At 50.3% G+C, this 23,798-nt stretch overlaps 1 protein-coding gene across 9 annotated transcripts in view; it reads left to right on the top strand.

Annotated features, from left to right (window-relative positions):
- Positions 1-9,958: 9,958 nt before the first annotated feature.
- Positions 9,959-23,798, top strand: part of LOC125746333 (skin secretory protein xP2-like) — a 41,724-nt gene continuing 27,884 nt past the window's right edge. Inside the window, exons 1-2 of one of the 9 annotated variants that reach the window (XM_049020223.1) lie at positions 9,959-10,088; positions 17,294-17,361. In XM_049020223.1, the coding sequence (XP_048876180.1) occupies positions 17,307-17,361 (55 nt within the window). In that variant the 5' untranslated portion in view covers positions 9,959-10,088; positions 17,294-17,306. Of the gene's footprint in view, positions 10,089-10,116; positions 10,189-17,252; positions 17,362-23,798 lie in introns of those variants that run through there. The other 8 variants (XM_049020220.1, XM_049020226.1, XM_049020221.1 and 5 more) reach the window with 8 other exon arrangements.

Below are 23,798 nucleotides of genomic sequence, written 5' to 3'. Positions count from 1 at the left end.
GGGAAATTTAAATTGTAACACAGAATACAAAAGAAGTTAAGCCGGTGAATCGGTGTCTTACTGTGTAAACAGAGTAGCGGCAGATGCCTTAGGATGCAGAATCTTATGGCAATGTGGAGCCTCCGCTGGTCGCATCAAATCTGAATCTTCGAGGTTCTGCTGTTCCCTTTAAGCATGCCCCACCTTTATATGAGTAAAAGAGGATCTTATTTGTTTGCCCAGTAAATGTCTAGTGTATAATCTTGTGAATCAGTTTTTTTTCTTATCTGTGGAAGAAATAAGTAACCATTTGTTTTTACTTCTTTCCTATACATCAAATGAAAAATGTAGCAGATTCTAGTTTCCCCTAACCCCACCAATGATCTCTTCTTCCTTGTGTCATACAATACACCCTTTTTATATCTGTTACAGGAGGTGTCTTACCCTGGAGCAGGAGGGCAGAGGATGGGCCTGCAGTTCCCACCTGAAGTTCCTGTGGTGTCAGTAAGGCAAAGCTTCTGTTAATAATGTGGATAGACTATAGCAGGAGAATGCTGTTTGCTCCTCCACAGTGACCCCGATTGACAAACACAGGATTAATGTCCATGTGCAGGGCAGCAACACAAAGGCCATCCTCAGTGCGAGCAACCAGGTTGCGGCCTTGCTGTGCCATGCAGTCTTTGAACCAGCAATGACCTTGGGAAAGTGCATCACATTCTAGGGTGTCCACGGGCCTGAACTCTGAGCCACGGTGCCGCACTGCAAATGTCACTGTGAACCTTCCTCCCGGAAGCACCTGTCTGTGATGCTTTGCGAAAGCTTCAGATTTGTGTACTTGTGGTTGGAAGGTTGATTTTGAGTAAGGCCCTCAACCTCCATAAATACTTCAGACGAGCTTCTCTCTCACCTCTACGTGTGAGGAGATGAAGATGGGATATGTGAGAACTAACATATTCTAGTGTCCCTGTCCTCATACTTTTCATACTTCAAAGTTTTATTTGTCACCTGCACAGCTATACTGAGTGCAGTGTGCAGTGAAATGCACGTTGCCTAGTTTACTAGAAAAGAGGAGACAAGACATAATGTATTACAAATATTAGGCATTAACTATTAATCATAAATATCTATAGTGTGGAAAATCGGCAGGAAATGGAGGTAGTGAGAGGGTCCATGTGTGGGATAAGTAGGCTGCTGAGAACATTGGTGCAAGGTCCTAAACACTATGCTATCCTTGACTGGCCCCAGAAAATTCCATCCAGCCCTATGTTGTTCCAGCTATTCCTGGATGCTCTCGTTTGTCGTGCATCTTCTGGCATCTCTAGCTGAGATTTAAGGTGATGCTGTCCCGTCAGAGAGAATGACTTATGTCTATATATGACCAGTCCATAAATATCTCCGCATGTGGCGCTGCGCACAGAATTGTTGATTGAGCGTCAGCTGAATAACGATGCTTCTGGGCCCAAACGCACCTGCTGGCCGGGCCCACAGACTCGAACTCCTACAGGACATATCGGCAGGTCTGACTTGACCCTCATGTCTCTCTCTTGACCATCGATCTGTTAACTGGTGGATTGTACGACTTCGGGCCGTCAGTTAATGGTGTCAACCTTCATCAGTCGGACAGCCATTGGCTGCAGCCACCTCCATCGTCAGGAAGAACAGAGATAGACGAACTGCAGAAAAGAAGCATTAATGGAAGCTCTGTAATTATGGATATTGTGTGTCTGCCTGTGTGTGTTTGTCTAGTAAAGCTTCAGAATTAGATACTGCCTGTCGTTCTGTCTCCTTTTCCCTCCATCCATCCCTTACAGCTAATCCTGACCATCAGCTGCCGTCTTTCTCTGAGGGCAGGTACTCAGCTGGTCCACAGACAGCCAGGCATAAACATGACCATGCACTTCACTCACCTTCAACACTGCTTCAGACAGTCGCCATCACAATAGGCCCAGGAACTTTGTCCGATTATTTGCTTGAAAATGTTTCACTCGGTAAGCAATTAAAAGTACGAATTGTTTCCGATTGAGCTCAGTGTTTGTATTGTGAGGCACTTTCAATGGAAGGGTTCAGAAAACAGGAGACACTATAGTGTCATACTAGAGTAACATTAATAATACAAGCCGTCCCCTGGTTAGGAACATCCAACTTACCAACAGCTCAAACTTACCAATGGACTGCCATGAAGTCTATTATAGAAATTCGGGTTAAATACGATGGTTCATAATTATGAACACACAGACACTTTGTGACACTTGTGAAAACATCGCAGGGCTTCAGCGGGTCATCGGCTGAAGGTTCAGTACCGTACCATGTGTAGTTTTTTGATTATTATGTTTCCGACTTACTTCCACATTCGACTTTCAGACAGACTTAGGGAATGGATGTTCATAACCTGAGGACTGCCTGTACATGACAGCATACAGCTGTGAAGGAGCCAGCCGAGGTACAACAGCCTCGAGACAGTTATGGAAACAACAGCTATACAAACACTTTAATACCAAACAATTTACTTAAATAATGGCAAAAGAATAACGTAAGAACTGAGTCTAAGTGTGAACTACAAAAAAGATTGAGAAGTGGCAAGTGGAACTATTTGATGGTGATCTTAAGATGATTCTGTAGGACAGTTTTAGCCACGTAGCTTGTTCTGATATTCAGGGATCACATATGTAAAATTTCTAGTAATATATATTTGCATTATTATATTTGCATTAACAATTCAAGTCTTCCTACCTCCCTGATCTGGATAATCAGCCAGGAGATGGATGGATCGAAATTCAAATCTGGTTATTTACATTTACATTTACAGTATTTGGCAGACGCCCTTAGCCAGAGCGACTTGCATAAGTGCTTTAAGACGCTGCGATGAATTTTTCTGATACTAGCTCAATAAGGACCCAGGCTATGAATACCATCTATCTGAATACTCTGTTGAGAAACTGCAACAATTATTATTTTTTTCTTTTTTGTACACATACACACACACAAGGAAAAGAGCTGAGTAAGAATACAGAGTACTACTTTGGGTATTTCTGAAAAAGGAAAGTTTTGAGTTGTCGCTTGAAGACAGCCAAGGTTTCCGCTGTTCGGACACCAAGGGGGATTTCATTCCACGAACTAGGTGCCAGGACAGAGAAAAGCCGAGATGTGTGTCGTCCTCGTGCCTTGAGGGGTGGTGGGACCAGTCGAGCAGTGCTGGAGGATCGGAGAGATCGGGGTGCAGTGCGGGGTGTGATGAGGTCATTTAGGTAGGATGGTGCCAGACCCTTTTTAGCTTTATATGCGAGCATCAGTGTTTTGAATTTGATGCGGGCAGCTACAGGAAGCCAGTGGAGGGAGCGCAGCAAAGGAGTGGTGTGGGAGAACTTGGGAACGTTGAAAACAACTTATGTGATGAAGTGAAGGGTAGTTAGATAATGACTAAGTGCTCACTGGAGGTAGTATGGGAGCATCAGACTATGATCCACGTGTCAGCAGATGAAATGTGGTAAATGCTGGCCATTTGCGTGCTGAGGGAACACCAAGCCGGAGCTGTGTCCACTCCCTTCTCGCCGGAGTCTGAACGCTCTTCGTCAGGTAGCTCTGCGGCTACCTGCCCCGGTGACTGAGACGTCCTCTCCGGAGCAGTGACTTTCTGCCATTCTTTGTCGGCTCTGCTCTCCAGGGTGTCTTCCTGGCCCATCACAGCTCTGATGCTGCACCCTGCATTGCAGAGTTGGCGTTGGCTCTGCAAAGAAAAATAACTGAATTGACAACATCTAATTTAAATAGCTGTTTTTTTAAAAGAACTGATGGACTACTCTGATAAATTGGGATAAATAGGAAGAAAAGCTGCAATGGTAATGAAGAATAACAGCCTATGTGAGATTAGTGTACTTAGGTACCATTATTAAGTGCTGTTATCCTGTTTTGGTCACACTTACATTGAACCTTTTAATGTGCAGTTGGCCCCGTACACCTGAAAAACCCTCATTCCTAAAAGCAAATTAAGGCAATTAAATATAATTTTCTTTCCTTTGAGCACGAGGTTCAGCACAAGAGTCGATGTCACTGATAACTTTAATACGGTGAATCCCGTCAGTCATTCCGAAGCTTCTTGGAAGAAGAAATTGGAGATACCTGGATCTGGGCCCATTCAGCCTGTTTCTCAGCTTCCTCCGAATCATTGTACTCCCTGAGGCCACAGGCCCTGCATCTTCTCTGGGCAGAATAAGTGGGCAAACAGTGTACGCTGGCCCTAAACTCTGGAACACCCTCTCACTTGCACTATGTACATGGACTTCATTCTCCATATTCAAATCCATGCTCAAAACTCACCTCTTCACTCTGGCCTACTCAGATTACTCTTGACTTTTATGCGATTTTCCTTTATATTTATTTTATGTTTGTTTTGGCTGAGGTCAATCTGGCACTGGTGTGTCTTAACGCTCCTCTGCCTCTCCTCAGGGCAAATTGTGTACGCTCCTCTTCCTCTCCTTTGGGCAAACAGTGTACGCTCCTCTTCCTCTCCTTTGGGCAAACAGTGTACGCTCCTCTTCCTCTCCTTTGGGCAAACAGTGTACGTTCCTCTTCCTCTCTTTTGGGAAAACAGTGTACGCTCCTCTTCCTCTCCTTTGGGCAAACAGTGTACGCTCCTCTTCCTCTCCTCAGGGCAAACGGTGTACGCTCCTCTTCCTCTCCTTTAGGCAAACAGTGTATGCTCCTCTGCCTCTCCTATGGGCAAACGGTGTACGCTCCTCTGCCTCTCCTCTGGGCAAACAGTGTACGCTCCTCTGCCTCTCCTATGGGCAAACAGTGTACGCTCCTCTTCCTCTCCTCAGGGCAAACAGTGTACGCTCCTCTTCCTCTCCTTTAGGCAAACAGTGTACGCTCCTCTGCCTCTCTTTTGGGAAAACAGTGTACGCTCCTCTTCCTCTCCTTTGGGCAAACAGTGTACGCTCCTCTTCCTCTCCTCAGGGCAAACGGTGTACGCTCCTCTTCCTCTCCTTTAGGCAAACAGTGTATGCTCCTCTGCCTCTCCTATGGGCAAACGGTGTACGCTCCTCTGCCTCTCCTCTGGGCAAACAGTGTACGCTCCTCTGCCTCTCCTATGGGCAAACAGTGTACGCTCCTCTGCCTCTCCTATGGGCAAACAGTGTACGCTCCTCTGCCTCTCCTATGGGCAAACAGTGTACGCTCCTCTTCCTCTCCTCAGGGCAAACAGTGTACGCTCCTCTTCCTCTCCTCAGGGCAAACGGTGTACGCTCCTCTTCCTCTCCTTTAGGCAAACATTGTATGCTCCTCTGCCTCTCCTATGGGCAAACGGTGTACGCTCCTCTGCCTCTCCTCTGGGCAAACGGTGTACGCTCCTCTGCCTCTCCTATGGGCAAACAGTGTACGCTCCTCTGCCTCTCCTATGGGCAAACAGTGTACGCTCCTCTTCCTCTCCTCAGGGCAAACAGTGTACGCTCCTCTTCCTCTCCTTTAGGCAAACAGTGTACGCTCCTCTTCCTCTCCTATGGGCAAACGGTGTACGCTCCTCTGCCTCTCCTCTGGGCAAAAAGTGTACGCTCCTCTGCCTCTCCTCAGGGCAAACAGTGTACGCTCCTCTGCCTCTCCTATGGGCAAACAGTGTACGCTCCTCTGCCTCTCCTATGGGCAAACAGTGTACGCTCCTCTGCCTCTCCTATGGGCAAACAGTGTACGCTCCTCTGCCTCTCCTCAGGGCAAACAGTATACGCTCCTCTGCCTCTCCTCTGGGCAAACAGTGTACGCTCCTCTGCCTCTCCTCTGGGCAAGCAGTGTACGCTCCTCTGCCTCTCCTATGGGCAAACAGTGTATGCTCCTCTGCCTCTCCTCAGGGCAAACGGTGTACGCTCCTCTTCCTCTCCTTTAGGCAAACAGTGTACGCTCCTCTGCCTCTCCTATGGGCAAACGGTGTACGCTCCTCTGCCTCTCCTCTGGGCAAACAGTGTACGCTCCTCTGCCTCTCCTCTGGGCAAACAGTATACGCTCCTCTGCCTCTCCTCTGGGCAAACAGTGTACGCTCCTCTGCCTCTCCTCTGGGCAAACAGTGTACGCTCCTCTGCCTCTCCTATGGGCAAACAGTGTACGCTCCTCTGCCTCTCCTCTGGGCAAACAGTGTACGCTCCTCTGCCTCTCCTATGGGCAAACAGTGTACGCTCCTCTTCCTCTCCTCTCGGCTACAGTGGGGGGATGTCATGTCTTCCTGTATGTGAGCCACAGCAGACAGGCCCTCTGCCTGTGAAGGATGCTGGCTTGAATCCTGTCCATGGCACGATAGGCACATGTGGAGCCCTTGAATAAGACTCTTAACAGCCTGATAAATGGCTAACCCTGCACCCAGACCCCAAGCTGCCCTGTGTGTGGATGTGTGTCCAAAGGAGAACATGATGGCGTATGTGAAATTAAGTATTCAGATGTAGCTGCACTTGTATTTTGGCAAATAAAGCACCTTTTTATTTTCTCTGCTCTCAGAGGCCCAACAGCCACTGTGCTCCAGTGTCATGCAGCATCTCAGACGATGCCTGTACTCTGTCCATGTCCTGTCCAGCTCTGGTGGCCTGCTTCCTACCCAGCAGGCAGGATCAACCTCAGCACCAGGCAATGGAAGCTCTGCTCTTTTATCATTTCTCTCATTCATATGTAGCAGACAATTCATGATTTAATAAAATCGTCCCCTCAGTCTGAAAAAAACCTGTTATTCTGATGTTATTTTGAGAGAATTTTTTCAGTTCTGCCCTTAAAAATTAATGGACAGTCCCCACAAAGATATGAGTATGTTTGTGTGTGTGTGTGTGTGTGTGTGTGTGAGAGAGAGAGAGAGAGAGAGAGAGAGAGGTGCATGTGTGTGTCTAAGTTCAAGTTCCCATTTCACATAGAGAAATGTCTAAAAAACGGGAGCTGTCTTCCGCTAAAAAACACAGAGAAGGTATCCTGTCTGAACTAGGTGGGAATTACAATGGGATCTCCACAGGTGGTACTGCCATCAGGCCCAAGTGTGTTTGTTGATGTTGATGCTCCCCTCAGCATTAGTTTCATTTGAAGTATAAAAAAATTGGTATGTACCACAAAGCAGTAGGAAATATTGAGTAAATAAGCACAAATAAACAAAAAAACAACTACTGTTGGATACTGTGACAGTGGTGGAAATAGATGACAGTAAATGTTTATTGACCAGAGTACCAATCAGCTTGACAGGCTCCAAGACCCCCCCATAACCCTAAATAAGAGAAGCGGTTACAGAAAGTGGATGGATGAATCTGTCAGCTTTGATATTTCTCCAGTAGATTATTTGAAATGAGGAGGCTTTTGGCTTTGGATCTGGATTAGAGAAGTCGAGGTGTGGAATCCTCTGCTTGAGGGGTGATGGTGATGGACACTGCCAGATGTCCAGTCATGTGAAGCTTTGCCACATTCATGACATACATGTTCAATGTGATGTTCCTCCTCAGAGTCTCTGATGGTCAGTCCTTTTAACGTCTCTGGTTTCACCAACGGAAGCTTCCAACAGGATGACTACAGAAGGGGGAGTGTCCTTCACTCTGCGAGGTTCAGCAGTCAGCAAGCCTTGGACACACTTCTGGAGCCTGGTCCACATGGGACCATTTCTGTGGATTTCAGGAGAAAGTCACCTCACAGCTAGAAAAGGCTAGTTACTCTAAACTACTGAAACCCCACCCTCATGGTGTCCCCTCTGTCCCCATCACCCTCATGGTGTCCCCTCTGTCCCCATCACCCTCATGGTGTCCCCTCTGTCCCTGTCACCCTCATGGCGTCCCCTCTGTCCCCATCACCCTCATGGTGTCCCCTCTGTCCCCATCACCCTCATGGTGTCCCCTCTGTCCCTGTCACCCTCATGGTGTCCCCTCTGTCCCCATCACCCTCATGGTGTCCCCTCTGTCCCCATCACCCTCATGGTGTCCCCTCTGTCCCCGTCACCCTCATGGTGTCCCCTCTGTCCCCGTCACCCTCATGGTGTCCCCTCTGTCCCTGTCACCCTCATGGTGTCCCCTCTGTCCCCATCACCCTCATGGTGTCCCCTCTGTCCCCATCACCCTCATGGTGTCCCCTCTGTCCCCATCACCCTCATGGCGTCCCCTCTGTCCCCATCACCCTCATGGCGTCCCCTCTGTCCCCATCACCCTCATGGTGTCCCCTCTGTCCCCGTCACCTCCTAAAGTGTCTCCTCTGTCCCTGTTACTTCAAAGGTGTCCATTCACTGTCAAAGCTGCTCCACACTCCCACCCATGGGAGAGAGGGAGTACAGCAGCCAGCATGATGACCTGTGTTCCCCATCATCGTGACATCCCGTGAATTGTTCAAACGCATCCTACGCTCATTATTAGGAGTCTACTTACTTGACTCCTAAATTGCTTCCGTGCCGTTTCGGAATTATTGCGACAATACTGAGCGATCGATCGGGTGGCAAATAATTGTTCCCGTGTACTGCAAGGAATTAAAAAATCGCACAACAAACAGAACACCAGTTTGCTGTATTTTCGATTTCAACATCATTCTTAAGTTCACTTTTCAGCAATTAAAAATAAAATGACAGTAATCACAATGAATTAGTTAAAATTTCCGCGGTTATGCACAATCGTTTAAAATATATACAGTATATTCTGGAAAAAAACTGTTCTTAAGAAAATAGGTTGAGCCTTGCTGCAATTGGGTGCACTGAGGACTATGAGGCGAAAGGCTGGATGCGCGCAGGACTACCCCCTCCCAGTCGAAAATTCCTGGATACGCTTCGGCCACCACCCAATAGTGTGCAATATAATGAGCACAATGAGAGCATTAAAAATATGTCACTTAATCTATGCTACTGACATTCGTGAATGGACCCATTTTTTGGGTGAAGCCCTCACGTTACACATCATAATCAGTCAATCACCATCCCAACCTCGTAGCAGGACTAATCGTTGCAATCCCGTTTCTTTTCCCCAAATTGTGCAACACCACAACCTAGCAACTGCTACGCATTACTTGCCATAAATAAAAATCTTAATATTGACCTGATACTGATGATGAAGCACATCAGAGCGCCTCATATACATCTTAGTATATGACTACTTTGACTACTGCAACTCGCTTCTAGCGGGTTTACCACTGAGCGCCATCCGTCCCCTCCAACTGATTCAGAATGCAGCTGCTCGTCTTGTTTTCAACGTTCCCAAGTTCTCCCACACCACTCCTTTGCTGCGCTCCCTCCACTGGCTTCCTGTAGCTGCCCGCATCAGATTCAAAACACTGATGCTCGTATACAAAGCCAAAAATTCTCTGGCACCATCCTACCTAAAGGACCTCATCACAACCCGCACTGCACCACGATCTCTCCGATCCTCCAGCACTGCTCGACTGGTCCCACCTCCCCTCAAGGCACAAGGAAGACACACATCTCGGCTCTTCTCTGTCCTGGCACCTAATTGGTGGAATGAACTCCCCCTTGATGTCCGAACAGCTGAATCCTTGAATGTCTTCAAGCGACGACTCAAAACATTCCTTTTTCAGAAATACCTGACGTAGTACTTCTGTATTCGTACTCTGCTCTTTTTCTGGTGTGTGTGTGTTTAAATAAAAAAATAAAATAAAATTTCTGCACTTTCTCAACGGAGTTTTCAGACAGATGGTATTCATAGCCTGGGTCCTTATTGAGCTAGCATCGGAAATTCATCGCAGAGTCTCAAAGCACTTATGTAAGTCGCTCTGGCTAAGGGCGTCTGCCAAATACTGTAAATGTAAATGTAAATCTTAGTTCACGAACAGACTCCGCCAATTTACACCGGGCGGCTCATCATTAACACTTGATGCATTTTATAAAACAGCAATTTTCCGCTTTACTGTCGTTAACACTGTCGTATTAAACAAACAAACTGCTTATTCAAAATCAACATTAAAATACATGGCAGAGAATCCATCAATACAATTAACCCCAAATCGTTTCAAATGATTTTAATTAGCGTCGATGTTTATTTAACACGGTGAACAGCTGCCTTCAACAGAAACGAAGTGATTCCGCGGCGCTGACAGCGTACAAAAAGCAGCGTAGTCTGTGTTTCTGAATTACTTTGGTTGGCTATCTGTGTTCCTGGTTGGGTGGTTGGTTGGTTGGTTGGTTGGTTGGTTGGTTGGTTAGTTAGTTAGTTAGTTGTGAAATGGAAACGGTTTCAGTATGGGTTTTATTTCTTTTGGGGCTATTTTTTCATGGTGGTAAGTTATCCTTTAAGCACAGTTTTATTACTTTCTTGTAGTCCTATCTGACATGTGTACCTCTCATAGTATGGACAAGCCTGTTCTCTTTCTCTCTCCCCAGGCCTCTTGAGTACTGTTGAGCAGAATGCAGCCCAGCTAGCCCTGGACGAGGGCGCCAACTCCACGCTAGCCCTGGACGAGGGCGCCAACTCCACGCTAGCCCTGGACGAGGGCGCCAACTCCACGCTAGCCCTGGACGAGGGCGCCAACTCCACGCTAGCCCTGGACGAGGGCGCCAACTCCACGCTAGCCCTGGACGAGGGCGCCAACTCCACGCTAGCCCTGGACGAGGGCGCCAACTCCACGCTAGCCCTGGACGAGGGCGCCAACTCCACGCTAGCCCTGGACGAGGGCGCCAACTCCACGCTAGCCCTGGACGAGGGCGCCAACTCCACGCTAGCCCTGGACGAGGGCGCCAACTCCACGCTAGCCCTGGACGAGGGCGCCAACTCCACGCTAGCCCTGGACGAGGGCGCCAACTCCACGCTAGCCCTGGACGAGGGCGCCAACTCCACGCTAGCCCTGGACGAGGGCGCCAACTCCACGCTAGCCCTGGACGAGGGCGCCAACTCCACGCTAGCCCTGGACGAGGGCGCCAACTCCACGCTAGCCCTGGACGAGGGCGCCAACTCCACGCTAGCCCTGGACGAGGGCGCCAACTCCACGCTAGCCCTGGACGAGGGCGCCAACTCCACGCTAGCCCTGGACGAGGGCGCCAACTCCACGCTAGCCCTGGACGAGGGCGCCAACTCCACGCTAGCCCTGGACGAGGGCGCCAACTCCACGCTAGCCCTGGACGAGGGCGCCAACTCCACGCTAGCCCTGGACGAGGGCGCCAACTCCACGCTAGCCCTGGACGAGGGCGCCAACTCCACGCTAGCCCTGGACGAGGGCGCCAACTCCACGCTAGCCCTGGACGAGGGCGCCAACTCCACGCTAGCCCTGGACGAGGGCGCCAACTCGCTGTCGGCTTTTCAGCCTTAATAGACGCTTGTAGTCTGACTTCAGGAAGCTTAATTGACTGTCTTCCAGGTTAATCTAGCTGCAAGCTGATGATCAAACCATTTTAACCTTGGAGCTGCTTGGCTTTTCTGTGATTAAACTGAATCCCCTGATTCCTTTGCACCCTGATCTCATGTTTTTGGTGTAATGTTTCCAAGACCACATGCATCACATCTAGTCCATCCATAGTTGGTAATGGATCTGTGATACTGTACTGAGTTCTTCAGCTTGGTGTTGCTGCAGTTCTTGGTTCCATGGATGACCACCTTCTGCCTGTCCAGCTCTGGTGGCCTGCTTCCTACCCAGGAGGCAGGATCGACCTTGGCACCAGCAGATGTAAACTGCAAGACTAGAGCTTTTCTTTCATATTTGGCAGATCCCTGTGTGGTCCAGGTATGCATTACATTGTGGAGACAATGTCCCTGCAGTCAAACCTTTGACATTGAGACCTGTAGTCTGTACAAGGGGGAATTCAATTTTATAAAACTGACTGCAATGAAGTCTCTTGGCATTTTTGTGTGTGTGGTTACTTATGGTTAAACTTGGAATTGGGTCTTCCCCAAAGGACTAGTCTCCACGAAGATGTCTGAGGTCGAGTCCCCATTTCACACAGAGGCCTGAACAAGCTGCTTCCCCCTAAACACAAGGTGAACTGAGTTGGAATTACAATGGGGTCTCCACGGGTGGTACTGCCATCAGGCCCAAGTGTGTGGTGATGCTCTCAGCATTAGATTCATTTAAATCACAGGCATGTCTGGCTTCATAAATATACAGATTAAGAAATGCTGCTTTTCCAGCTCAGCTCTGCTACCCAGAAAGTCCTGCAATGCCTCACGCCCAAAACCCTCATCTCCTTTGTTACATCGCTTGACGTTTAGTAGAGGTGGGCGTGTGCACAGTCCCACAACAGTGAGGAACCGGTGCAAGGTATTAAAAAATGGTATGTACTGCAAAGTAGTAGGAAATACTAGGCACAAACATGAAAAATCAACTACTGTTGGATGCTGTGGCAGTGGTGGAAATAGATGACAGTAAATGTTTATTGACCAGAATACCAATCAGCTTGACAGGCTCTAAGACCCCCCCATAACCCTAAATAAGAGAAGCGGTTACAGAAAGTGGATGGATGAATCTGTCAGCTTTGATATTTCTCCAGTAGATTATTTGAAATGAGGAGGCTTTTGGCTTTGGATCTGGATTAGAGAAGTCGAGGTGTGGAATCCTCTGCTTGAGGGGTGATGGTGATGGACACTGCCAGATGTCCAGTCATGTGAAGCTTTGCCACGTTCATGACATACATGTTCAATGTGATGTTGCTCCTCAGAGTCTCTGATGGTCAGTCCTTTTAACGTCTCTGGTGTCACCAACAGAAGCTTCCAACAGGATGACTACAGAAGGGGGAGTGTCCTTCACTCTGCGAGGTTCAGCAGTCAGCAAGCCTTGGACACACTTCTGGAGCCTGGTCCACATGGGACCATTTCTGTGGATTTCAGGAGAAAGTCACCTCACAGCTAGAAAAGGCTAGTTACTCTAAACTACTGAAACCCCACCCTCATGGTGTCCCCTCTGTCCCCGTCACGCCCTAGGTGTCCCCTCTGTCCCTGTCACCCCCTAGGCGTCCCCTCTGTCCCTGTCACCCTCATGGCGTCCTCTTTGTCCCTGTCACCCTATAGGCGTCCCCTCTGTCCCTGTCACCCTCATTGTGTCCCCTCTGTCCCTGTCACGCTCATTGTGTCCCCTCCGTCCCTGTCACGCTCATTGTGTCCCCTCTGTCCCTGTCACGCTCATTGGGTCCCCTCTGTCCCTGTCACCCCCTAGGCGTCCTCTTTGTCCCTGTCACCCTATAGGCGTCCCCTCTGTCCCTGTCACGCTCATTGGGTCCCCTCTGTCCCTGTCATCCCCAAGACATCCCCCCTGTCCCTGTCACCCCCCAAGACGTCCCCTCTGTCCCTGTCATGCTCATTGTGTCCCCTCTGTCCCCATCACCCCCAAGGCGTCCCCTTTGTCCCTGTCACACTCATTGTGTCCCCTCTGTCCCCATCACCCCCAAGGCGTCCCCTCTGTCCCTGACACGCTCATTTTGTCCCATCTGTCCCCATCACCCCCAAGGCGTCCCCTTTGTCCCTGTCACGCTCATTGTGTCCCCTCTGTCCCTGTCACCCCCTAGGCGTCCCCTCTGTCCCTGTCACCCTCATGGTGTCCCCTCTGTCCCTGTCATCCCCAAGACATCCCCCCTGTCCCTGTCACCCCCCAAGACGTCCCCTCTGTCCCTGTCATGCTCATTGTGTCCCCTCTGTCCCCATCACCCCCAAGGCGTCCCCTTTGTCCCTGTCACACTCATTGTGTCCCCTCTGTCCCCATCACCCCCAAGGCGTCCCCTCTGTCCCTGTCACGCTCATTGTGTCCCCTCTGTCCCCATCACCCCCAAGGCGTCCCCTCTGTCCCTGTCACGCTCATTGTGTCCCCTCTGTCCCCATCACCCCCAAGGCGTCCCCTCTGTCCCTGACACGCTCATTTTGTCCCATCTGTCCCCATCACCCCCAAGGCGTCCCCTCTGTCCCTGTCACACTCATTGTGTCCCCTCTGTCCCCACCACCCCCAAGGCGTCCCCTTTGTCCCTGTCACACTCATTGTGTCCCCTCTGTCCCCATCACCCCCAAGGCGTCCCCTCTGTCCCTGACACGCTCATTTTGTCCCATCTGTCCCCATCACCCCCAAGGCGTCCCCTCTGTCCCTGTCACACTCATTGTGTCCCCTCTGTCCCCATCACCCCAAAGGCGTCCCCTTTGTCCCTGTCACCCCCAAGTCCCTCTGTCCCTGTCGTGCTCATTGTGTCCCCTCTGTCCCCATCACCCCAAAGGCGTCCCCTTTGTCCCTGTCACCCCCAAGGCGTCCCCTCTGTCCCTGCCACGCTCATTTTGTCCCCTCTGTCCCCGTCACCCTCAAGGTGTCCCCTTTGGCCCTGTCACCCCCAAGGTGTCCATTCACCCTCACAGCTGCTCCACACTCCCCCCCCCCCCCCAGAGGAGAGAGGGAGTACAGCAGCCAGCTTAATGACACGGGGGATCAGGGCACTGGTGTCCACTGAGCTGGTCCCGCTTGTGGAATTTTCCGCATTCAGTTAGCAAGAAGATGGAAGCATCACTCTGGGTAACAGGGGACCATGCTGTGGAGATTTTAGAAAATGGACATAGGGTGCACTATACAATACTTCTGATTAGCATATAGAGTTTTTGACGTGCACACAAATATTCAATTACACACAGCATAACATAGTTATGTAGGCGGCTGGAGAAAATCCCCCCCATGGAATCAAGTGGATGATGACACTCTGCGATAGCACTCTGCTTGCATTCAGACCAACAGTGCCCATATTCTCCAATACCAGAATTTCACAGTTAATTTTATCCTACTTTGTGGAACACACCCCTTCCCCTCCCCCTCTGTTCTTAACATAACCTTCTAAGTGGATATTAATACGAGTACAAGTAAACCATAATTATTCATTATTTAAGCAATTTAGTTCCTTGGAAATTACAGTCATCACGCAGTGTGATAGGCCAGAAATTAGGCAAGTTCTTTATGTGTGGTGAAATTATCTAACACATGATATCCACCACAAACCAGTATGGGAAATAAACCGTCATGGAATATGAATAACGTTTCAGGGGGACAAATAACGTTTCAGGGGGAGTTGAATTTCTTTATAATCTCTGCCATCACCAGTGGCGTAGCCATACTCCGTGTCCCCCGTGACGAAAATGGGGATTTTTTTTTGTATGTGAAATTCATAAATATTTACGTTTATGACCTGTGTTCCCCATCATCGTGACATCCCGTGAATCGTTCAAACGCATCCTGCGCTCATTAATAGAAGTCTACTTACTTAATCATACATCTTGTGACAGTTATTAACATGCAGCTGAAGTCACTTTTCGTGTGCGTTAACTCCTAAATTGCTTCCGTGCCGTTTCGGAGTTGTTGCAAACGACAATACTGAGCGATTAATCGGGTGGCAATTACTGCAATTGTTCCCGTGTACTGCAAGGAATTAAAAATCGCGCAGCAAATAGACCACCAGATTGTTGTATTTTCGATTTCAACATCATTCTTAAGTTCACTTTTCAGCAATTAAAAATAAAATCACAGTAATCACAATGAATTAGTTAAAATGTCCGCGGTTATGCACAATTTAAAATATATATAGTATATTCTGGGAAAAAAACTGTTCTTAAGAAAATAGGTTGAGCCTTGCTGCAATTGGGTGCACTGAGGACTATGAGGCGAAAGGCTGGATGCGCGCAGGACTACCCCCTCCCAGTCGAAAATTCCTGGATACGCTTCGGCCACCACCCAATAGTGTGCAATATAATGAGCACCATGAGAGCATTAAAATATGTCACTTAATCTATGCTACTGACATTCGTGAATGGACCCATTTTTTGGGTGAAGCCCTCACGTTACACATCATAATCAGTCAATCACCATCCCAACCTCGTAGCAGTGTTACCATAGGGCACCAGGACCCTCCAATTTGGTTCCAACTGGTTGTGCTGGTATGAGTTGCTCCACAGACACCCAAACACCCAAGGGTTGGTATTTCACCAATTTATTTTACAACAAGAGTAAAAACACACTTTAAAACGCTAAGGCTAGCCGATGGCATACAAAAACGTCATAAAAATTTAGTCCGTTCAGGGCCCACTATCGGATCAGCGGGGCCAGGCGATGTCCGTGCAACAGATGATCCCCACAAGCCCGGTTCCGTCCGCCCCAGCCTATAAGGGTGACACAAACACAAGGCGGGCAAACAGATTCTACCACAGCACGACCCACAATCGCCGTATAGGGATACCGAGAGTATCGCGACAAAGGCACACTACCGCACTCATCACCCCCACAGGGCACCGCAATAATCACACACACAAATCGAAACACCCGTACACACCCACTACAAACGACACCATATCACGGTATCCACTACAGGGAGGATTGATAACCTGGTTTCGAACACCCGCCACTACATCAGCCTAAACCAGACCCCAGATCCGACGCCGACCCGATATTTGGCTCTGTCCAAGCGAACAGAGTTCACTTAACTCGCTGCGGGGGGGGGGGAATGCCCAGTTACTCTCCCCCGCTCCGGCGTCCCAGCGACTCCTTCCCCGACAGAGCGTCTCGAGACGCGATCGCCACTCGGGGTGCTCCGCTCTCCAGTATCGGCTCCCCTGTCCACTCTCCGGTGCGTCTTCTCCCGATGCCTCGTCCGGTGTTTCTTCTGTCCTTTCCCTGGTGCGCCTTTTTCCGGTCACGCCTCCGGGTCTCTGCTGTCCACTCCCTGGTGCGCCTTTTTCCGGTCTCTCCTCCGGGTCTGCTGTCCTAACTTCCAGGGTGCCTTTTCTGTAATGCGATCGTCCCCCTTCACTTTCCCAACCAATCCCAACCATTGTTCCAGCGCCGCAATTGTCAAGGCAATTAATTAGTCCCGCGATCCCGGCTGACGTACCAAAGGCACAAGGATATAAACAAAACCCACATGCCTATAATACCCACGTGACAGCAGGACTAATCGTTGCAATCCCGTTTCTTTTCCCCAAATTGTGCAACACCACAACCTAGCAACTGCTACGCATACTTGCATAAATAAAAATCTTAATATTGACCTGATACTGATGATGAAGCACATCAGAGTGCCTCATATACATCTTAGTTCAGACTCCGCCAATTTATACCGGGCGGCTCATCATTAACACTTATAAAATGCATCAAAACAGCAATTTTCCGCTTTAGAAGGCACATACACAATACTGTCGTATTAAACAAACAAACTGCTTATTCAAAATCAACATTAAAATACATGGCAGAGAATCCATCAATACAATTAACCCCAAATGGTTTTAAATGATTTTAATTAGCGTCGATGTTTATTTAACACGGTTAACAGCTGCCTTCAACAAAAACGAAGTAATTCCGCGGCGCAGACAGCGTACAAAAAGCAGCGTAGTCGGTGTTTCTGAATTACTTTGGTTGGCTATCTGTGTTCCTGGTTGGGTGGTTGGTTAGTTAGTTGTGAAATGGAAACGGTTTCAGTATGGGTTTTATTTCTTTTGGGGCTATTTTTTCATGGTGGTAAGTTATCCTTTAAGCACAGTTTTATTACTTTCTTGTAGTCCTATCTGACGTGTACTTCTCATACTATGGACAAGCCTGTTCTCTTTCTCTCTCCCCAGGCCTCTTGAGTACTGTTGAACAGAATGCAGCCCAGCTAGCCCTGGACGAGGGCGCCAACTCCACGCTAGCCCTGGACGAGGGCGCCAACTCCACGCTAGCCCTGGACGAGGGCGCCAACTCCACGCTAGCCCTGGACGAGGGCGCCAACTCCACGCTAGCCCTGGACGAGGGCGCCAACTCCACGCTAGCCCTGGACGAGGGCGCCAACTCCACGCTAGCCCTGGACGAGGGCGCCAACTCCACGCTAGCCCTGGACGAGGGCGCCAACTCCACGCTAGCCCTGGACGAGGGCGCCAACTCCACGCTAGCCCTGGACGAGGGCGCCAACTCCACGCTAGCCCTGGACGAGGGCGCCAACTCCACGCTAGCCCTGGACGAGGGCGCCAACTCCACGCTAGCCCTGGACGAGGGCGCCAACTCCACGCTAGCCCTGGACGAGGGCGCCAACTCCACGCTAGCCCTGGACGAGGGCGCCAACTCCACGCTAGCCCTGGACGAGGGCGCCAACTCCACGCTAGCCCTGGACGAGGGCGCCAACTCCACGCTAGCCCTGGACGAGGGCGCCAACTCCACGCTAGCCCTGGACGAGGGCGCCAACTCCACGCTAGCCCTGGACGAGGGCGCCAACTCCACGCTAGCCCTGGACGAGGGCGCCAACTCCACGCTAGCCCTGGACGAGGGCGCCAACTCCACGCTAGCCCTGGACGAGGGCGCCAACTCCACGCTAGCCCTGGACGAGGGCGCCAACTCCACGCTAGCCCTGGACGAGGGCGCCAACTCCACGCTAGCCCTGGACGAGGGCGCCAACTCCACGCTAGCCCTGGACGAGGGCGCCAACTCCACGCTAGCCCTGGACGAGGGCGCCAACTCCACGCTAGCCCTGGACGAGGGCGCCAACTCCACGCTAGCCCTGGACGAGGGCGCCAACTCCACGCTAGCCCTGGACGAGGGCGCCAACTCCACGCTAGCCCTGGACGAGGGCGCCAACTCCACGCTAGCCCTGGACGAGGGCGCCAACTCCACGCTAGCCCTGGACGAGGGCGCCAACTCCACGCTAGCCCTGGACGAGGGCGCCAACTCCACGCTAGCCCTGGACGAGGGCGCCAACTCCACGCTAGCCCTGGACGAGGGCGCCAACTCCACGCTAGCCCTGGACGAGGGCGCCAACTCCACGCTAGCCCTGGACGAGGGCGCCAACTCCACGCTAGCCCTGGACGAGGGCGCCAACTCCACGCTAGCCCTGGACGAGGGCGCCAACTCCACGCTAGCCCTGGACGAGGGCGCCAACTCCACGCTAGCCCTGGACGAGGGCGCCAACTCCACGCTAGCCCTGGACGAGGGCGCCAACTCCACGCTAGCCCTGGACGAGGGCGCCAACTCCACGCTAGCCCTGGACGAGGGCGCCAACTCGCTGTCGGCTTTTCAGCCTTAATAGACGCTTGTAGTCTGACTTGAGGAAGCTTAATTGACTGTCTTCCAGGTTAATCTAGCTGCAAGCTGATGATCAAACCATTTTAACCTTGGAGCTGCTTGGCTTTTCTGTGATTAAACTGAATCCCCTGATTCCTTTGCTCCCTGATCTCATGTTTTTGGTGTAATGTTTCCAAGACCACATGCATCACATCTAGTCCATCCATAGTTGGTAATGGATCTGTGATACTGTACTGAGTTCTTCAGCTTGGTGTTGCTGCAGTTCTTGGTTCCATGGATGACCACCTTCTGCCTGTCCAGCTCTGGTGGCCTGCTTCCTACCCAGGAGGCAGGATCGACCTTGGCACCAGCAGATGTAAACTGCAAGACTAGAGCTTTTCTTTCATATTTGGCAGATCCCTGTGTGGTCCAGGTATGCATTACATTGTGGAGACAATGTCCCTGCAGTCAAACCTTTGACATTGAGACCTGTAGTCTGTACAAGGGGGAATTCAATCTTATAAAACTGACTGCAATGAAGTCTCTTGGCATTTTTGTGTGTGTGGTTACTTATGGTTAAACTTGGAATTGGGTCTTCCCCAAAGGACTAGTCTCCACGAAGATGTCTGAGGTCGAGTCCCCATTTCACACAGAGGCCTGAACAAGCTGCTTCCCCCTAAACACAAGGTGAACTGAGTTGGAATTACAATGGGGTCTCCACGGGTGGTACTGCCATCAGGCCCAAGTGTGTGGTGATGCTCTCAGCATTAGATTCATTTAAATCACAGGCATGTCTGGCTTCATAAATATACAGATTAAGAAATGCTGCTTTTCCAGCTCAGCTCTGCTACCCAGAAAGTCCTGCAATGCCTCACGCCCAAAACCCTCATCTCCTTTGTTACATCGCTTGACGTTTAGTAGAGGTGGGCGTGTGCACAGTCCCACAACAGTGAGGAACCGGTGCAAGGTATTAAAAAATGGTATGTACTGCAAAGTAGTAGGAAATACTAGGCACAAACATGAAAAATTAACTACTGTTGGATGCTGTGGCAGTGGTGGAAATAGATGACAGTAAATGTTTATTGACCAGAATACCAATCAGCTTGACAGGCTCTAAGACCCCCCCATAACCCTAAATAAGAGAAGCGGTTACAGAAAGTGGATGGATGAATCTGTCAGCTTTGATATTTCTCCAGTAGATTATTTGAAATGAGGAGGCTTTTGGCTTTGGATCTGGATTAGAGAAGTCGAGGTGTGGAATCCTCTGCTTGAGGGGTGATGGTGATGGACACTGCCAGATGTCCAGTCATGTGAAGCTTTGCCACGTTCATGACATACATGTTCAATGTGATGTTGCTCCTCAGAGTCTCTGATGGTCAGTCCTTTTAACGTCTCTGGTGTCACCAACAGAAGCTTCCAACAGGATGACTACAGAAGGGGGAGTGTCCTTCACTCTGCGAGGTTCAGCAGTCAGCAAGCCTTGGACACACTTCTGGAGCCTGGTCCACATGGGACCATTTCTGTGGATTTCAGGAGAGTCACCTCACAGCTAGAAAAGGCTAGTTACTCTAAACCACTGAAACCCCACTCTTATGGCGTCCCCTCTGTCCCCGTCACGCCCTAGGTGTCCCCTCTGTCCCTGTCACCCCCAAGGCGTCCCCTCTGTCCCTGTCACCCCCAAGATGTCCCCTCTGTCCCTGTCACGCTCATTGTGTCCCCTCTGTCCCCATCACCCCCAAGGCGTCCCCTTTGTCCCTGTCAGGCTCATCTTGTCCCCTCTGTCCCTGTCACCCCCAAGGCGTCCCCTTTGTCCCTGTCACGCTCATTGTGTCCCCTCTGTCCCCATCACCCCAAAGGCGTCCCCTTTGTCCCTGTCACCCCCAAGTCCCTCTGTCCCTGTCACCCTCATGGTGTCCCCGTCACCCTCAAGGCGTCCCCTTTGTCCCTGTCAGCCCCAAGGCATCCCCTCTGTCCCTGTCACCCCCTAGGCGTCCCCTCTGTCCCTGTCACCCCCAAGATGTCCCCTCTGTCTCTGTCACCCCAAGACATCCCCTCTGTCCCTGTCACGCTCATTGTGTCCCCTCTGTCCCCATCACCCCCAAGGCGTCCCCTTTGTCCCTGTCACATTCATTGTGTCCCCTCTGTCCCTGTCATGCTCATTGTGTCCCCACTGTCCCCATCACCCCCAAGGCGTCCCCTCTGTCCCTGTCACGCTCATTGTGTCCCCTCTGTCCCCATCACCGCAAGGGCGTCCCCTTTGTCCCTGTCACCCCCAAGTCCCTCTGTCCCTGTCACGCTCATTGTGTCCCCTCTGTCCCTTTCACCCTTATGGTGTCCCCGTCACCCTCAAGGCGTCCCCTCTGTCCCTGTCACCCCCAAGATGTCCCCTCTGTCTCTGTCACCCCAAGACATCCCCTCTGTCCCTGTCACGCTCATTGTGTCCCCTCTGTCCCCATCACCCCCAAGGCGTCCCCTTTGTCCCTGTCACCCCCAAGTCCCTCTGTCCCTGTCACGCTCATTGTGTCCCCTCTGTCCCTTTCACCCTCATGGTGTCCCCGTCACCCTCAAGGCGTCCCCTCTGTCCCTGTCACCCCCAAGATGTCCCCTCTGTCTCTGTCACCCCAAGACATCCCCTCTGTCCCTGTCACGCTCATTGTGTCCCCTCTGTCCCCGTCACCCTCAAGGTGTCCATTCACCCTCACAGCTGCTCCACACCCCCCCCCCACCCCCAGAGGAGAGAGGGAGTACAGCAGCCAGCTTAATGACACGGGGGATCAGGGCACTGGTGTCCACTGAGCTGGTCCCGCTTGTGGAAGATTCTGCATTCAGTTAGCAAGAAGATGCAAGCATCACTCTGGGTAACGGGGGACCATGCTGTGGATATTTTAGAAAATGGACATAGGGTGCACTATACAATACTTCTGATTAGCATATTGAGTTTTTGACGTGCACACAAATATTCAATTACACACAGCATAACATAGTTATGTAGGCGGCTGGAGAAAATCCCCCCCATGGAATCAAGTGGATGATGACACTCTGCAATAGCACTCTGCTTGCATTCAGACCAACAGTGCCCATATTCTCCAATACCAGAATTTCACAGTTAATTTTATCCTACTTTGTGGAACACACCCCTTCCCCTCCCCCTCTGTTCTTAACATAACCTTCTAAGTGGATATTAATACGAGTACAAGTAAACCATAATTATTCATTATTTAAGCAATTTAGTTCCTTGGAAATTACAGTCATCACGCAGTGTGATAGGCCAGAAATTAGGCAAGTTCTTTATGTGTGGTGAAATTATCTAACACATGATATCCACCACAAACCAGTATGGGAAATAAACCGTCATGGAATATGAATAACGTTTCAGGGGGACAAATAACGTTTCAGGGGGAGTTGAATTTCTTTATAATCTCTGCCATCACCAGTGGCGTAGCCATACTCCGTGTCCCCCGTGACGAAAATGGGGATTTTTTTTTGTATGTGAAATTCATAAATATTTACGTTTATGACCTGTGTTCCCCATCATCGTGACATCCCGTGAATCGTTCAAACGCATCCTGCGCTCATTAATAGAAGTCTACTTACTTAATCATACATCTTGTGACAGTTATTAACATGCAGCTGAAGTCACTTTTCGTGTGCGTTAACTCCTAAATTGCTTCCGTGCCGTTTCGGAGTTGTTGCAAACGACAATACTGAGCGATTAATCGGGTGGCAATTACTGCAATTGTTCCCGTGTACTGCAAGGAATTAAAAATCGCGCAGCAAATAGACCACCAGATTGTTGTATTTTCGATTTCAACATCATTCTTAAGTTCACTTTTCAGCAATTAAAAATAAAATCACAGTAATCACAATGAATTAGTTAAAATGTCCGCGGTTATGCACAATTTAAAATATATATAGTATATTCTGGGAAAAAAAACTGTTCTTAAGAAAATAGGTTGAGCCTTGCTGCAATTGGGTGCACTGAGGACTATGAGGCGAAAGGCTGGATGCGCGCAGGACTACCCCCTCCCAGTCGAAAATTCCTGGATACGCTTCGGCCACCACCCAATAGTGTGCAATATAATGAGCACCATGAGAGCATTAAAATATGTCACTTAATCTATGCTACTGACATTCGTGAATGGACCCATTTTTGGGGTGAAGCCCTCACGTTACACATCATAATCAGTCAATCACCATCCCAACCTCGTAGCAGTGTTACCATAGGGCACCAGGACCCTCCAATTTGGTTCCAACTGGTTGTGCTGGTATGAGTTGCTCCACAGACACCCAAACACCCAAGGGTTGGTATTTCACCAATTTATTTTACAACAAGAGTAAAAACACACTTTAAAACGCTAAGGCTAGCCGATGGCATACAAAAACGTCATAAAAATTTAGTCCGTTCAGGGCCCACTATCGGATCAGCGGGGCCAGGCGATGTCCGTGCAACAGATGATCCCCACAAGCCCGGTTCCGTCCGCCCCAGCCTATAAGGGTGACACAAACACAAGGCGGGCAAACAGATTCTACCACAGCACGACCCACAATCGCCGTATAGGGATACCGAGAGTATCGCGACAAAGGCACACTACCGCACCGCAATAATCACACACACAAATCGAAACACCCGTACACACCCACTACAAACGACACCATATCACGGTATCCACTACAGGGAGGATTGATAACCTGGTTTCGAACACCCGCCACTACATCAGCCTAAACCAGACCCCAGATCCGACGCCGACCCGATATTTGGCTCTGTCCAAGCGAACAGAGTTCACTTAACTCGCTGCGGGGGGGGGGGGGGGAATGCCCAGTTACTCTCCCCCGCTCCGGCGTCCCAGCGACTCCTTCCCCGACAGAGCGTCTCGAGACGCGATCGCCACTCGGGGTGCTCCGCTCTCCAGTATCGGCTCCCCTGT

Source organism: Brienomyrus brachyistius, chromosome 7 (assembly GCF_023856365.1).
Source record: "Brienomyrus brachyistius isolate T26 chromosome 7, BBRACH_0.4, whole genome shotgun sequence".
Lineage (NCBI taxonomy): Eukaryota > Metazoa > Chordata > Actinopteri > Osteoglossiformes > Mormyridae > Brienomyrus > Brienomyrus brachyistius.
This window is presented reverse-complemented; position numbering and strand designations above follow the sequence as displayed.